The sequence below is a fragment of the Pteropus alecto genome, unplaced genomic scaffold (assembly GCF_000325575.1).
Source record: "Pteropus alecto unplaced genomic scaffold, ASM32557v1 scaffold109, whole genome shotgun sequence".
Classification (NCBI taxonomy): domain Eukaryota; kingdom Metazoa; phylum Chordata; class Mammalia; order Chiroptera; family Pteropodidae; genus Pteropus; species Pteropus alecto.
Genome location: NW_006494608.1, coordinates 3,987,839 through 4,001,752, shown reverse-complemented (window position 1 = coordinate 4,001,752; position 13,914 = coordinate 3,987,839). Strand labels below are relative to the sequence as shown.

At 42.3% G+C, this 13,914-nt stretch overlaps 1 protein-coding gene across 4 annotated transcripts in view; it reads left to right on the top strand.

Moving 5' to 3' along the window:
• GLI3 (GLI family zinc finger 3) overlaps positions 1 to 13,890 on the top strand; it is a 268,708-nt gene extending 254,818 nt beyond the window's left edge. For all 4 annotated transcript variants that reach the window (XM_015599524.2, XM_015599523.2, XM_015599525.2 and 1 more), the window contains 3 exons: positions 2,517 to 2,807; positions 7,123 to 7,450; positions 8,365 to 13,890. In XM_015599524.2, the coding sequence (XP_015455010.1) occupies positions 2,517 to 2,807; positions 7,123 to 7,450; positions 8,365 to 10,697 (2,952 nt within the window). In that variant the 3' untranslated portion in view covers positions 10,698 to 13,890. The remainder of the gene's footprint in view (positions 1 to 2,516; positions 2,808 to 7,122; positions 7,451 to 8,364) is intronic.
• Positions 13,891 to 13,914: the final 24 nt, after the last annotated feature.

Here is a 13,914-nt window from a genome sequence, read left to right as displayed (position 1 = left end):
CTTCTAGACAGGCTATGCTTGAACAGCCATGCCTGCATGCATGAAATGGTCTCACCTCTGGACCTTTGCTCAGGACTTCTTTTTTCACATCCTCTTGCCCTCATTTTTATCCTGCAGAATCTTGTTCTTCTTTCAAGACTCAACTACAGTATCTCTTCCTAATAAAAGCTCTGTTTACTGAGAACTTACTGTGTGCAAAACATCGTGGTAAGAACTTAATGTACATTATCTTATTTAACTCTTACCATGACCCAATGAGCTGGGCATTATAGAAATTTAGTGCCTCCCATGATCATCCCAACTAAAAAATGATTTCCCTCTGTCCACATCATTTTGTAGCCTTTATACTTTGCATTAAAGATAATTACATGCTGTCTTATATTTCTTACTGTTATTTTATAATCCTTAAGATTAAATCTTGTTGTATGCAACTTTGTGTTTAGAGAGTCTTATGTGTAGTAGGGATAATTATTAAATGTGTATTGAAAAATTTATTTGGGTATATTCTACAGAGTTAAGTACAAAAAGTATCAATCGCTTTTACAAAGTACCTTTCAGTGCAGTGAATTGAAAGGTAACAACCATGCCAAAATGGAACAACCAGCACTGGAAACGTGGGCAACTCAACTCAGGGAGACTGATGTTTACCTTTGCCTACAACTATATTTCATTTCAGTCATGGATCATAACGAAATCTGAGAACCAAGCTACATAAATGAGTTAATGTATTTTTTGTAAAGCATAGGTTTCCTGAACCTGTACTTATAGACTTTTGTAGGTAGATAATATGTATGTTCACACCCTAGGGTACCTAGGCACACATGTACTTGTATGTGCTGTTATTCCTGGACATTTAGGAACTGATGAACATTTGTAGACTCATTCCACCTCTAGCTGTGTCCTCATTTCCAAGTGAAACCAGAGTATCCACATGCATATATTTGTGGAAAGAGTAGTTCTTGGAACATCTAACACTACCCTGGCTTTGTGCTCCCCCCCACTAATCTCCACACACCTGCCCTATGCATCTCAGTCTGCCTGTTGATGGAGCATCCTGTCACAGTGCATTGAGCAAGTACAGGGCTGACCAGTGTCAGAGCACTGTAATAGCACTAATTGTCAGAGCCATTCTTCTGTCCCTAATGCATAGCATTTGATGCACTCATTTTGTGTGTGTGTGTGTGTGTGTGTGTGTGTGTGTGTGTGTGTGTGTGTGTGTGTGTATGCATGCTGCAAATCATAGGAGCTCTTGAATAGAAGTAATTCATAGTTAATGGGAATCAGTTCTACCCAAAGGAATCTCAGATTTGGAAGTGAAGTCTCTCAGAATAATTTTCAGAATCTTCACTTCACTGCATTAGGACCTTTTATCATTTTAGGTAGCGCTCAGTCTGTTCTTGGGCTTTTAGTGAAAAAGCATCTTTTAGACACATATACTCTATAAGATAGCACACCTTTTTTAATATAATGGATGCATTATATTAGTCATGCTTTTTATGACTATTGCTTACCTAATAGCTCGTCTTCTGGTATACATAGATATAAGTATATACTCATATAAGCATCCATGAATATATTGTATTTCAAGCTAAGTAAACAAAATCACAATTCTGATGTTGCTCATGAATACAATGCCAGCAGTTCTGTAATTTGAGTAAATATTCAGCTATAAGCATCTATGTAATTTTTATGACCATATTTATATGTAGGCTTAATCACTGGCTCACATAGAAAATGAAATGATTTATAGACCTTCATACTCAGGAGTACAGCCTAGACCTGGACTCCTCATTTCCAGGATATCATTCATCAGCCCTTTTCAGTTTATGAGTGAGCTTTCATGGAAAGTATAACAGGTTTTACGACTTTGAAGATCAGAAATGTTCTGGATATTCTGAGCCCTGACCATCCCCACACATTTGTAATACTACCCAAAGGAACATATTTGAGTGATATCTAACATGGGAGAGTCTGTAGGCAATTTTTTTTTTATTATGCCTTTGTGTAAAGAGCACATTTTCAAAGGGGGTAGAGTGATATTAAATCTGAGAACTATACAGGGTTGTCTCTAAGAAAGTTCTTCACACAAGCTCTCTAGAGAGTTGTATAGCATTTTTCTGCTTAAAAGATGGTATCTTTTAAGCTGCATTCTGTCATCATCATCACCATCATTATCATCAAATATCTATTCACCACCTACTGTGACACTATGATACTTCTTCCTACTCATAGGGTAAATGTTTCCAAGAGTATAAATGCAATTTACATGTTCATAGCTCTCCCTAAGCATTCTGTAGAACAATAACCTCTTAAAGCTAAATTCTCTAGACCCTGAACAATGTTCAAATGGCCGTTATTGAAACTTTGTACCATTTAGAGGTATCTGAACACCTCAAAGATTTGTGAAAATGCTTTGAAAGAATTAAACATATAATGAGCAACCACAAAAGTCTGTTGGGCTGGGGCATAATCACTTTGATAACAATTTATTATTTCATTCTCGTGGCATTCGGCAGAAACCATACGTGTGCAAAATCCCAGGCTGCACTAAGCGCTACACAGACCCAAGCTCCCTTCGGAAACACGTGAAGACAGTGCATGGCCCAGAGGCTCATGTCACCAAGAAGCAGCGTGGGGACATACATCCTCGGCCCCCGCCACCACGAGATTCTGGCAGCCATTCACAGTCCAGGTCACCTGGCCGGCAGACTCAGGGAGCCCTTGGTGAGCAGAAGGACCTCAGCAACACTACCTCAAAACAGGAGGAATGCCTACAAGTGAAAACAGTCAAGGCGGAGAAGCCCATGGTATGTCATTCGCTTTTCTTCTGGTTTTCTCAAAGCTATCCTAGGTCTTTTAAAAGAGCTGGGTAGGGCATTGAGAGGGACTAGACTGCCCCTGTCCTCATTGCATCAGGCTGTCTGATTTAAGGAGGTCGAAAGCTGAGTGACCTGGATTGCTTACTCAAGAGTTGCTCTGCATAGAATAACAGCTCAGAAAGGTTCCCTGACAGGTTTCGAAAATTAATCTGCAGCCATACCATCTTGTGGCAGGTAGAAAGACAACTGTCTACATTTTCAGCGGACCTGTAATATAGAAAATCATTCATTCGGTCTTTTGGTAAACAGGTTTCCTGTCTTCTTTGCCCTGGTACCCCAACATAAATAAGCTATAGTCCCTGTTCTTTAGGGGTTTATAGTCCAGTGGAATATGCAGACCAAAAAAACAAATACAACTCAGTGTGTGGGGTCTTTAACACAAGTCTGTGTTAAAACATTCAAGAGGGCATCTAACTACCACTGCACATAAGGGCGCAATGGAAGAGACAGAGGGAAAGATGGCTGTCAGTTTCAGCACTCAGAGAGGGAAAGGAGCAGGTCCATGCATAGCCAAGCACCATCCATGGGGCCCCAGGGGAATGTGCAGTAGTAAAAAGTGGTGAGGATGTAAAAGGTTATGTTTTGCTGGTGATGGGGAATGACCTGGTACAGCTGACATTTAGAAAAGACAACTCTAGTGCCAGTCTAGAGATTGGCTTGATAGACTGGAGACCATATCTACAGTGGTGCCTGAACCAGAGGTGGACAGCAAGAGAGGGGTTGAAAGATGTCATCAGCAAAAATCTCTAGTTTAGTGACGAATAGGATATATGGATTATGCTACTGTTGGACCTTCTTTCAAACTTCGGTTGGTGATTTTGCTTTATGTATGTGCCATGATAAGATAGCTAATATTTTCTTAAAAACAACAAGAAAAATGAAAAAGACTATCAGAGGAGATTTAATATATTTATAATTGGCCATATGTATCACGGAGTCAACTCTATGAATGTGTGTTGGTCTGGTCTGTCTCTTGCTAGAGGCAGAGGAAAGGTACCAGATAGAATTCTCATATTTAGACTTCCAGATCCGTGGAAATGATCAAGCAGGCAGATTTATAGTCAGTTTAAGGAGCCATTTTTAAGGAAGCATTTCTTCCAATTAGGAAAGTCCAGCAATTAGATGGACACCTATAAATTTCTGAGTATCCCTGTGCATTAGTACTTATGGTCAGGGAATGATGCATATACAATTTCAGAACTGATGGAGTAGAATTTAATTGATTATTGAATTTTAATGACTTACTGAGTTTGTTTTGAACTCTTACAAGTCTTAGTGACATTAAGTCTAGCCAAAAATAATGCAAATAAACATCCAGATCTATCATTATTTCCCAGTGGGTAGCTATACTTTGCTTTTAAAAAAGCACCTTAGTAAAATGTTTAAATATGTATTATGACGGATCGCTATACTTTAAATTAATCAGGTCATAAACTGTGTTTTATATACTTTTTCTTGGAGGCACATATTGACTTCCTAAAATAAAGTCTAACTGTGTAATAATTTTGTGTGGAACATTCAACAGTTTATCCTCAAGTGTTTAATGAAATGAAGAATATGAATTTGTGGTCTCCTAGATTATTTCATTGAAAGACAATGATTTATGTTGGTAGGATATCCTAAGAACCTGAAGTCTCTTGTACCTTTATGTATATCCCTGGATCAAGAAAACTTGTCACCTCATCTCTAAACGTCTATTATTTAAAAATAAATTTGATAAAAATAAAAATTTATAGAAATTTGGCTCAGTGATATGAGATGTCACAGATATAAAATATTTTATAAAGTAACTAAGTCATAGAAACAGGGCCAGAAGAGATCATAGAGGCTGAGATGAGGCCCTGTGTTTTACAGGTGAGGAAACCAAGGCTCAGTGACATTAATGAATTAACCAGATTTCCACAGGAGACATACACACATGCATATCTGATATAAGTAGATATCTTCATAGACATTTACTAATGAAAATGAGATTTACATTTCTAATATTCTTTCTGTAAAATCTTGTCTTTGATTTGATCACCATGTTAAAAATTAAATTCTTTCTTCTTTTTTCTTATTAATTCAACATCCCTTCTGTGTAATGCTCCTAAATGTCTTGTTCTCACTTCCTAAGGACAGTGGGTAATAAGGTGAGGGAATTTTGGCTTCTCTGTTCTATTTTGTTTTCATTTTAACATTTAACTTTTATTCATTTCATTTTTCTTTAGTTTTTGTGCTTTGTATATCTTTGATAGTGAACATTACTTAGATATGTTTTAAACATAAAAGCACTTATTTTGAACATTCAGCATGTGGAAATGTGAAGTTAGATAGTGAAATTCATTGTTCTGTTTGTCTAGGTTTGCATAATAAATCACACTGGGGCCGACCAAGCAGATGTTCTCAAATACTATTTAGTTACCGTATTGACTAGGGTAAATCCAGATGAGACATGCACCACCTCCATTGAGAAAGATACGTATACACTTTTTGTTAGCAATTTAATCTATATTTAAATGTCTGAGCTCCTTTAAGAAGTTATCTAACTGTAAATGCATTTGTGCCTTCTTCTGCCCTGTGGAAGCATTTGCATGTACGTATGTACATACGCACAGATCCACATACACACACACTCGGACTTGACAATCCAGAGTAAAGGGCATCAAAAGCCCTGACTGCTCCAAGAACCTTGGGAAGGAGCAGGTGGTCTGCCGTGCCAAGACTACTGAAGCAAAAACTTAAGTAAGGCTTTATGAACTCATGATCAAATTTGTGTATCCTACTTTGCTCTGCTTGGTTGCCCAGGACAGACTTAGTGTCTTATGTGGCACTCACATGATATGTGTTCATTTGCTTTGTTGGCTGTATGTTCTGGGGTTGCAGAAAAAGTGCAATGGGTTCCACAGAGGAACACCTGTGTCCTAAACCTCTTTTGACAGCATTGTACCTTCCATCTGAGATGACAGTGATCTGTCGTTGACTGTGTGCAGTTATCTCTTTCTGGAGAATTTGCTCTTAGAGCTGCTGTCAGGCCCCATTATTTAGAGTAACAATGGAGAAGGTACTGTAGAGGAATGAAGTAGCACTGGGCTGCGTGTCTAGGTTGGTTGCACCATCGACTTTGTGACTATGGGCAGTCACTGAACTTCTGAACATTACTTACCTGTACAAAAACGGTTAGGTTGTTTATCAACCAGGGCACCAGTGGGATTTTAGATAGAACAATTCTAGGTTGTATGGACTATTCATGCAGGCCATTTTATACATGGCGACAGGGAGCTTTCCACTCCCCATTTGCAGGAGCCTCTGCAGGAAGAACTAGATTAAGTTCCCATCTATTTGCAGAATTGTCTTACATAGTCCACTTGGTTGGGATTAGGGTAGCAGTGCCTGATTATCCTAGTGAAATGCTAGGGGCACAATCAGGGAATGGGGAGATCCTTCCCTATGCTTGGATTGGCTGTGACTTGCAGCTTTTCTTCACCTCTGGGTACAGCAGAAGTGATTGAAGGTTTACTTCTTACAACCGTCTTCACCCACACCATACTTGGAATTCTACAAAGTGGGAAAATGTAGAAGGAAGGGGGAGAAATTATAGAAGGAAAAGCTTGGGGAACCAGCCCTGAACAGCTTGGAGGGGCTCTTGTTGGAGAGGAGGTAGTGTGTGCTTATGGAGCATGTCTTCCATGTATATTTTAGTCCAACATAATGAACCTGAGGACTGAAACCAACTAGAATAATAATAATAATGTTATTATTATTAACCAATAGGATAATAATAATTGCTAATGTTCTGTGAGCCAATCAGTTGCTGTTACCTAGGCTTTTTTTTTTTTTTATTCTTAGTAGGCTCTTAAGGCTTCAAATTTAATTCCTACAACCTCTAAGATAAATAAATTGTCCTCATTTTATAAATAAGGAAACTGAAGTTTAGAGTGGCTAAGTAATTTGCCCAAAGAATGAAGTCGTGTAAGTGGGATTGGAACCGAGGAAGTATGTTTGCAGAGTTGGCATTTTGGACAGGGTTCCATGGCTGATATCACGCCAGTCACACCACTTGTAGTACTCCCTGCTGTTCGTTACCCCCCACTTCATATCCACCCAGTGGTTCATCAGTCATTGTGGTCAAGGCAGGCCACCTCCATTTGCCAGAACCCACTGAGTGTCCTTTAGGTCTTGATCTGCATCATCTCTCATTATTGACTTCCTTTCCTTTTACCTTTTCAGTAACATTTCTTTCCTTTCCTCTTGACCCCAACAGACATCTCAGCCAAGCCCTAGTGGTCAGTCTTCATGCAGCAGCCAACAATCCCCCATCAGCAACTATTCCAACAGTGGGCTCGAGCTTCCTCTGACGGATGGAGGTGGTATGGGAGACCTCAGTGCCATCGACGAAACCCCCATCATGGACTCAACCATATCCACTGCCACCACGTCCCTCGCCCTGCAAGCCAGGAGAAACCCAGCAGGGACCAAATGGATGGAGCATGTAAAACTGGAAAGACTCAAACAAGTGAATGGAATGCTACCGCGCCTAAACCCCATCCTACCCCCCAAAGCCCCTGCGGTCTCTCCTCTCATAGGAAATGGTGAGCTCTGCATCAGACCTTGTGTCTGCTCAAGGTTTTCTATTCTTTTAAATGCAGCCACAGCACCCTGGAAGGAACTAGGTCCTGGTTTTATGTTTGTTAATTTTCCCACCAGTCCTAAAATTATGCCATAACCATACATATTAATGTTGCCTTTCTGGAGAGTCCATATTATAAAGCAAGTAGTGACAGAATAAGACTGAAACAAAAAGTAAAACTGCGTATCTTGTATTCTGATAGTGAAATCATAGCTATTAGACCAGGTGAGGCTATCCCAAGAACAGAAGCATCTGTGGTCAACACCTGTCTCTTGTTTCCACATCTAAAAGTAGAAGATTAGGAGCCACCTTATTGATGTTTGTCCAGTTCAGGGAAAGGCAAACAACCTTTTGCATTGTCAGCCCAAGTCAGTTTTTGCTTCTGAGGTCATACTGAATGCCTGGAGCACATCCCAAGGGTGAACCTCCCCACCCCACCACTCAGGTGTGATATACCTTCATAGGATGTCACATCAAGCCCTGAGTGTGGAATGAAATCTTGGAATGCCTTCAGCCTGCGGACATGCCTATAACTTCAGCACTGTGTATACATCCGGGGCTCTTCATTCTGCCCTTGCATTAGGCCTATGAGTTGCTTAACTGATCCAGAGTGGTGTTACTTTAAGTCAGGAGTCCCAGAACTTTGTCTGTGGGCTTGTAAATAAAGTTTTATTGTCCCCCCCCCCTCCCCAGCCACACCCAGTTCTTCACTATGGCCTGTGGCCCTTTGGTGCTGCACAGCAGAGGCAGGTAGCTGTAACAGAGACTGTCTGGCCTGGGGAACATAAGATAGTTACTACTTGGCCCTTTACCATGTACTGAGGCCTGTTTTTAAGTCATCCTGAAATGAATTCATCTCTGCCACACTTTCTGCAGGTACCCAGCCCAATAACAGCTGCAATTTGGGTGGGCCCATGACCCTCCTCCCTAACAGAAGTGACCTTTCTGGGGTTGATGTCACCATGCTGAACATGCTCAACAGGAGGGACAGCAGCACCAGTACCATCAGCTCTGCCTACCTGAGCAGCCGCCGCTCCTCGGGCATCTCTCCCTGCTTCTCCAGCCGGAGGTCCAGCGAGGCATCCCAGGCCGAGGGCCGGCCCCACAATGTAAGTGTCGCCGACTCCTATGACCCCATCTCCACCGATGCCTCACGCAGGTCCAGCGAAGCCAGCCAGAATGATGGCCCGCCTAGCCTACTCACCCTCACGCCAGCCCAGCAGTACCGCCTGAAAGCCAAGTATGCCGCCGCCACAGGCGGACCACCACCCACACCACTGCCCAATATGGAGAGGATGACCCTGAAGACCAGGATGGCCCTGTTCGGGGATGGGAAGGAGTCTACAGGGGCCCTGCCCCCTGTACACCCTCCTCGAAGATGTAGCGATGGGGGCACCCACATCTATGGCCGGCGCCCTCTGCTGCCCCAGGATACGCTGAGCCACAGTGTAAGAAGAGCCAGCGACCCAGTAAGGACGGTTTCGGAGAACCTCTCTCTGCCCAGGGTGCAGCGTTTCAACAGCCTGAGCAGCTTCAACCCTCCGGTTTTGCCTCCATCCCTGGAAAAACGTAACTTAGTGCTTCAGAATTACACACGACCTGAGGGTGGCCAGTCCCGCCACTTCCACTCCTCTCCTTGTCCTCCGAGCATTACTGAGAATGTCACCCTGGAGTCCCTGACCATGGACGCTGATGTGAACTTGAATGATGAGGATTTCTTGCCGGATGATGTGGTACAGTATTTAAATTCCCAGAACCAGGCTGGGTATGAGCAGCACTTCCAGAGCGACATCTCTGACGACCGCAAACTGCCCCACGGGCCTGGCTTGGGGAACGGGCACAGCAACTTTGACTCTCCTGGGCTACCAGACAGCCACGCCAGCCAGCAGTACCACACGCTGGAGCAGCCCTGCCCTGAAGCCAGCAAAGCCGACCTGCCCATTCAGTGGAACGAGGTTAGCTCTGGCAGTGCTGACCTGTCCTCCTCCAGGCTGAAGTGTGGCCAGAGGTCCACAGCACAGCCAGCCCGAGGCTTCGGGTTATACAGCAACATGGGCGTCCACCCACAGAATCCCCTGAGGAATGGGGCTGGCCAGGCAGGGGGCTATCAGACCCTTGGGGAGCATGGCAGTGCCTACGGCGGCCCAGAACACTTGGTGAGCCACAGTGGCGGGACTGGCACCAATGGAAATGCCTTCCATGAACAGCCTTATAAGGTCCAGCAGTTTGGGAACTATCTCACCAGGCAGCCTGGGGCCCCCAGCTCCCTCGACAGTGCCTGCAGTGCTGGGAGTCAAGCTGCAAAGCTGAGAAGTACCACCATGCAAGGGAACGGGAGCCAGCCAGATTTCGACCTGTCGATATTGCCCAATGAGTCAGCTGGTGGCACAGTGAATGGCATGCCAACTCGAGACCTGATGGGACAGGGCTACCTGGCTCATCAGCTACTCAGTGAAAGTATACACCACCAAGGGGCAGGCCGAGCGGGGCAGCAGATGCTAGAGCAGGTTAGCGCTACCTCATACATCCATATCTATCAAGGGCCAGAGAGCGGCCTGCCAGGGCCTCCCAGCATTGGGGGCCAGCTGTCCAGCTTGGCAGCTGTCAGGGGCTACCAGCCCTGTGCCGGCTATGGAGGCAACAGGCGCCAGGCTTTGCCGAGAGGCAGCCTCACTCTACAGCCAGGACAGCACAGTGACACAAGTCAGACCTGTAGGGTGAATGGCATCAAGATGGAGATGCAAGGGCAGCCTCATCAGCTCTGTTCTAATGTTCAGAGTTACTCTGGTCAGTTCTATGACCAAACCGTTGGCTTCAGTCAGCAAGACATGAAAACTGGTTCATTCTCTATTTCAGAAGCCAACTGCCTGCTACAGGGGGCCAGCGCCGAAAACTCTGAATTACTTTCCCCAGGTGCTAACCAGGTGACGAGCACAGTTGACAGCCTTGACAACCATGATCTGGAAGGGGTGCAGATTGATTTTGATGCAATCATAGATGACGGGGACCACGCCAGCCTGATGTCAGGAGCCCTGAGCCCAAGTATCATTCAGAACCTTTCCCATAACTCTTCCCGCCTCACGACACCACGAACATCCCTCCCATTGCCAGCACTATCTGTGAGCACCACCAACATGGCCATTGGGGACATGAGTTCTTTGTTGACCTCCCTTGCGGAAGAAAGCAAATTCCTTGCAGTTATGCAATAGGCGCTAGGAAAAAAGACTGCCAACAAACGTGAAACTTTAGGAGTTTAAAAGATTAAATTGAGTCAGTTTTTTGCTGGTTTGTTTTTTTAGTTCTATATGTATTTTAGCAATCTCATCTCACCTAACTGGGATGTGTTTCAAGTATATTCCTTTTATGGAAAAGGACTCTGAAAAACCCTAAAGTATTCTAGGGAGAAACTGTCTTCCATTTCAGTTTGAATCAGTATTGTTATACTCAAACCACCCACTTTTTAAAAAACTGTAGCCTGCCCCCTTTTTTTTGTAAACCAATGTAAATGTGTGTTGTGCATGTTCTTCTTTCTTTTCAAAGAGGTCAGTCTAAAGGATTTGACATGTTTCTCTGTTACTCAAAGAAAATAGGAGTTGGTATGCCTTTGACCAAGGGGTCACATGTCTAGCTTTTAAAAATTTCCCTTTACATATGTTCAACATTTGTTTTGGTTTTTTGATTTTTTAAAATTTCCACATTAGGCACAAGAATCAGAATATGGATAGTGAGTTAAGAATCTTTTGTGGGTGCACTGTAGCATTGATCGCAAATTTTTGACATGTTCCCCACCCCTAATTCAGTTCATGGTATACTTTTGGCAGTTGTACACAAATGGAAATTTGAGGCTTTTGAAATGAAATAGTTTGCTCACAGTTTAGATGTAAAGTTCTTCCTGTTCATAGTGTGCTTTGTGGGGTATATCTGTATGGTCAGTTCTCAGTTATCTACTTTGCCTCTTCTCCTTTCTCTTTCAGTGCTGTTTAGCGCACTGTTCAGATGCACTGCTTTTTTCATCTGGTCTGGTAAATTAGGTAGATTGTAGATTGGAGCTATTGGGTAGAATTAGTTTGGGGAATATTTGTGGGTTTGCTGTATTGATTTGTTCCATCTCTTTACTGTTATCATAGATAACCGAGAATTGATTATATATAGTTGAAAACATAGGCATTTAAACAACCCCACAGCCCACAGTCATTTACATATGTTAATCCAACTATAGTGAAGGACTACTTCTGTTCTAAGCACTCTATTTTCAGAGATTTTTAAAACTTGGTTGTAACAGAAAAAGCTCCCATACAATGATAATTAGAATAAATAGCTTTGACCACTTTTGGTATTTGAGAGACAAAGGAGGATGTTTAGTTACTAAGGAGGATGTTTAGAAGCTGTTGGATGCCTTTTTTTTCTTTTTTATATATTTTATCTATTAAATGCATCCATTTAAGAACCTAAATGTTCTATGCAGTTAGTCCTTAATTTGGACTTAATCTATCCTCTATTTTAGATTAAAACATTTAAAGATTGAAAAAATGCAGCTGCTTCCCATGTGCACTGGGTACACATAAAAGACATACTGTGTGTGCACAGAGTACATGGATTATCCAGCATTTTAGTTTTTAAAATATGTAGACTTTTTAAAATATGTAAAATAAAATATTAACACATCAAACTACCTGCTGTATTCTTCCCATTGATCCTGGAATTGGATTTATCCACAGTGATTCATGGTTTAATTGTGTGGCTTTTTCCCTTTCTTCCTGCCATTTAAATTGGTTTTAGAAAGACAGTATCAGATACAGTAAAATGTTAGGTAACAGAAAGAATGTTAGGACCATCCCATTTTTCTTATGTTTCTGTTCTCTCATTTGAATAAAAAAATCTCTGCATGGAGGTAAATTTCCCTTTGAAACGTTGTGGCCAAGGCAATTGGGTTTGCTTTCAACTGGATGTTCCTGAGATCAGCAGAGAGATGCTGAGATTTCTAATCAACATCTTGCCATTCTCTCGCTTGCAGCACCTTCTTTTAAATCAAAGGATGCACCTACTCTGGAACAGAGCCCAGAAGCAAAAGACAGCTACTGATCTGAGCTCAGTAGAGTGGAGTCTCTATTACTTTTCAATGGGAAAAGCAAAGCTTTTTCTGTGTTTTGCAAACAGGTCGTGATTCAGTCACAAAATCAATGTCCCATTCCCCAAATCCCCAAGTCCTGGTATTACCTTTCTTGCTCTTGTGGTTTGGCCCAATCCCTCTCCCCTTCCACCTTTCTCCAGTAGTATTCCTGGATGTAACCCGCATTTCTCAGTTCCCATAATTTCCCATATCTTTGCGCCATGTGGAAGGGAATAGCAATTGAGATGAGCACTGTTGTCATCTTGTGCCTCTGCTGTGTGGTGATTTTTGTTTGTTTGTTTGTTTGTTTGTTTTCAAGTTTCAGATGATTCTCTGAGTTGTCCCCTTTGTTTACTTTTTCTTTTCAGACTTGTTTTTCTTGCTACTGCCTTTAGATTTGCAGGGACCTTCACACTTCAGCTCAATATGTGGCTTTTCTCAGAAGGATCGATCTGTTGTGACAGTCAGTGAGTGGCACAAAGGTCTTTTGGGGTCACTTAGAAGTGTCTTGTCTGGATATGGAGCTCTGTAGACTTGGCATCTCCTGTGGTAGGATGCATCCCCAGCTTCCAACCTCCTCTCCATCAGCTCACTAGTATCACATCCTACTTTGTAATGCAGGCTCCTATGTGGTACTTCTATTTAACAACTTTGTTAAAACATGTTTTTACTTGTCAAACTATTTTGTTTTATTTTCTAAAGAACTGATTAGACTATCCCTGCTCCTCACACTTTGGCTCATCTTCTTGAGCCACAGAGTTTTGATTCTTACAATGTATGTGCCTTATTTTATGTTAATTGTGTTCATGGGAGGGACCATTTGATGTTGCCCAATAAGAGCTTGAAACTGTGCACTTCCCAGCTGGCTAAGAGCAAACAATTGTAGCAGAGTCTGAGCTGTCTTGTAAGCTGGATTCCCGTGTTGTTTTGAATGGATAGGAATATGTTCTCTTCTGAGAAGTTACTGTTGTGTATCCTGCAAACATGTAAGATAAAATACAAGTTCATTTTTTTCACCATTTTTAGATTTTTTTAAAAAAAAATAAAATGTGTAATCCTTTTTTAAAAGAAAGACATGTAAATACATTTAAGTATTGTAGGCATAGTGTCCAGATGTGGACGGCCCTGGGCCTTCCTCAGATCTGCCTGCATCCTGAGCGATGCCCTGTACTCACCCTGTAGCGGCCACAGATGGACTCGACTTTTGCTTTCAAAACCACTTAGTCCTTTTTGTAACAAAGAGAAAGAACAATGTTTCTTATAATGTCAATAAAAAACTCTTTGTACTGAAATTTTATGGGTTGTTTATTTAATTC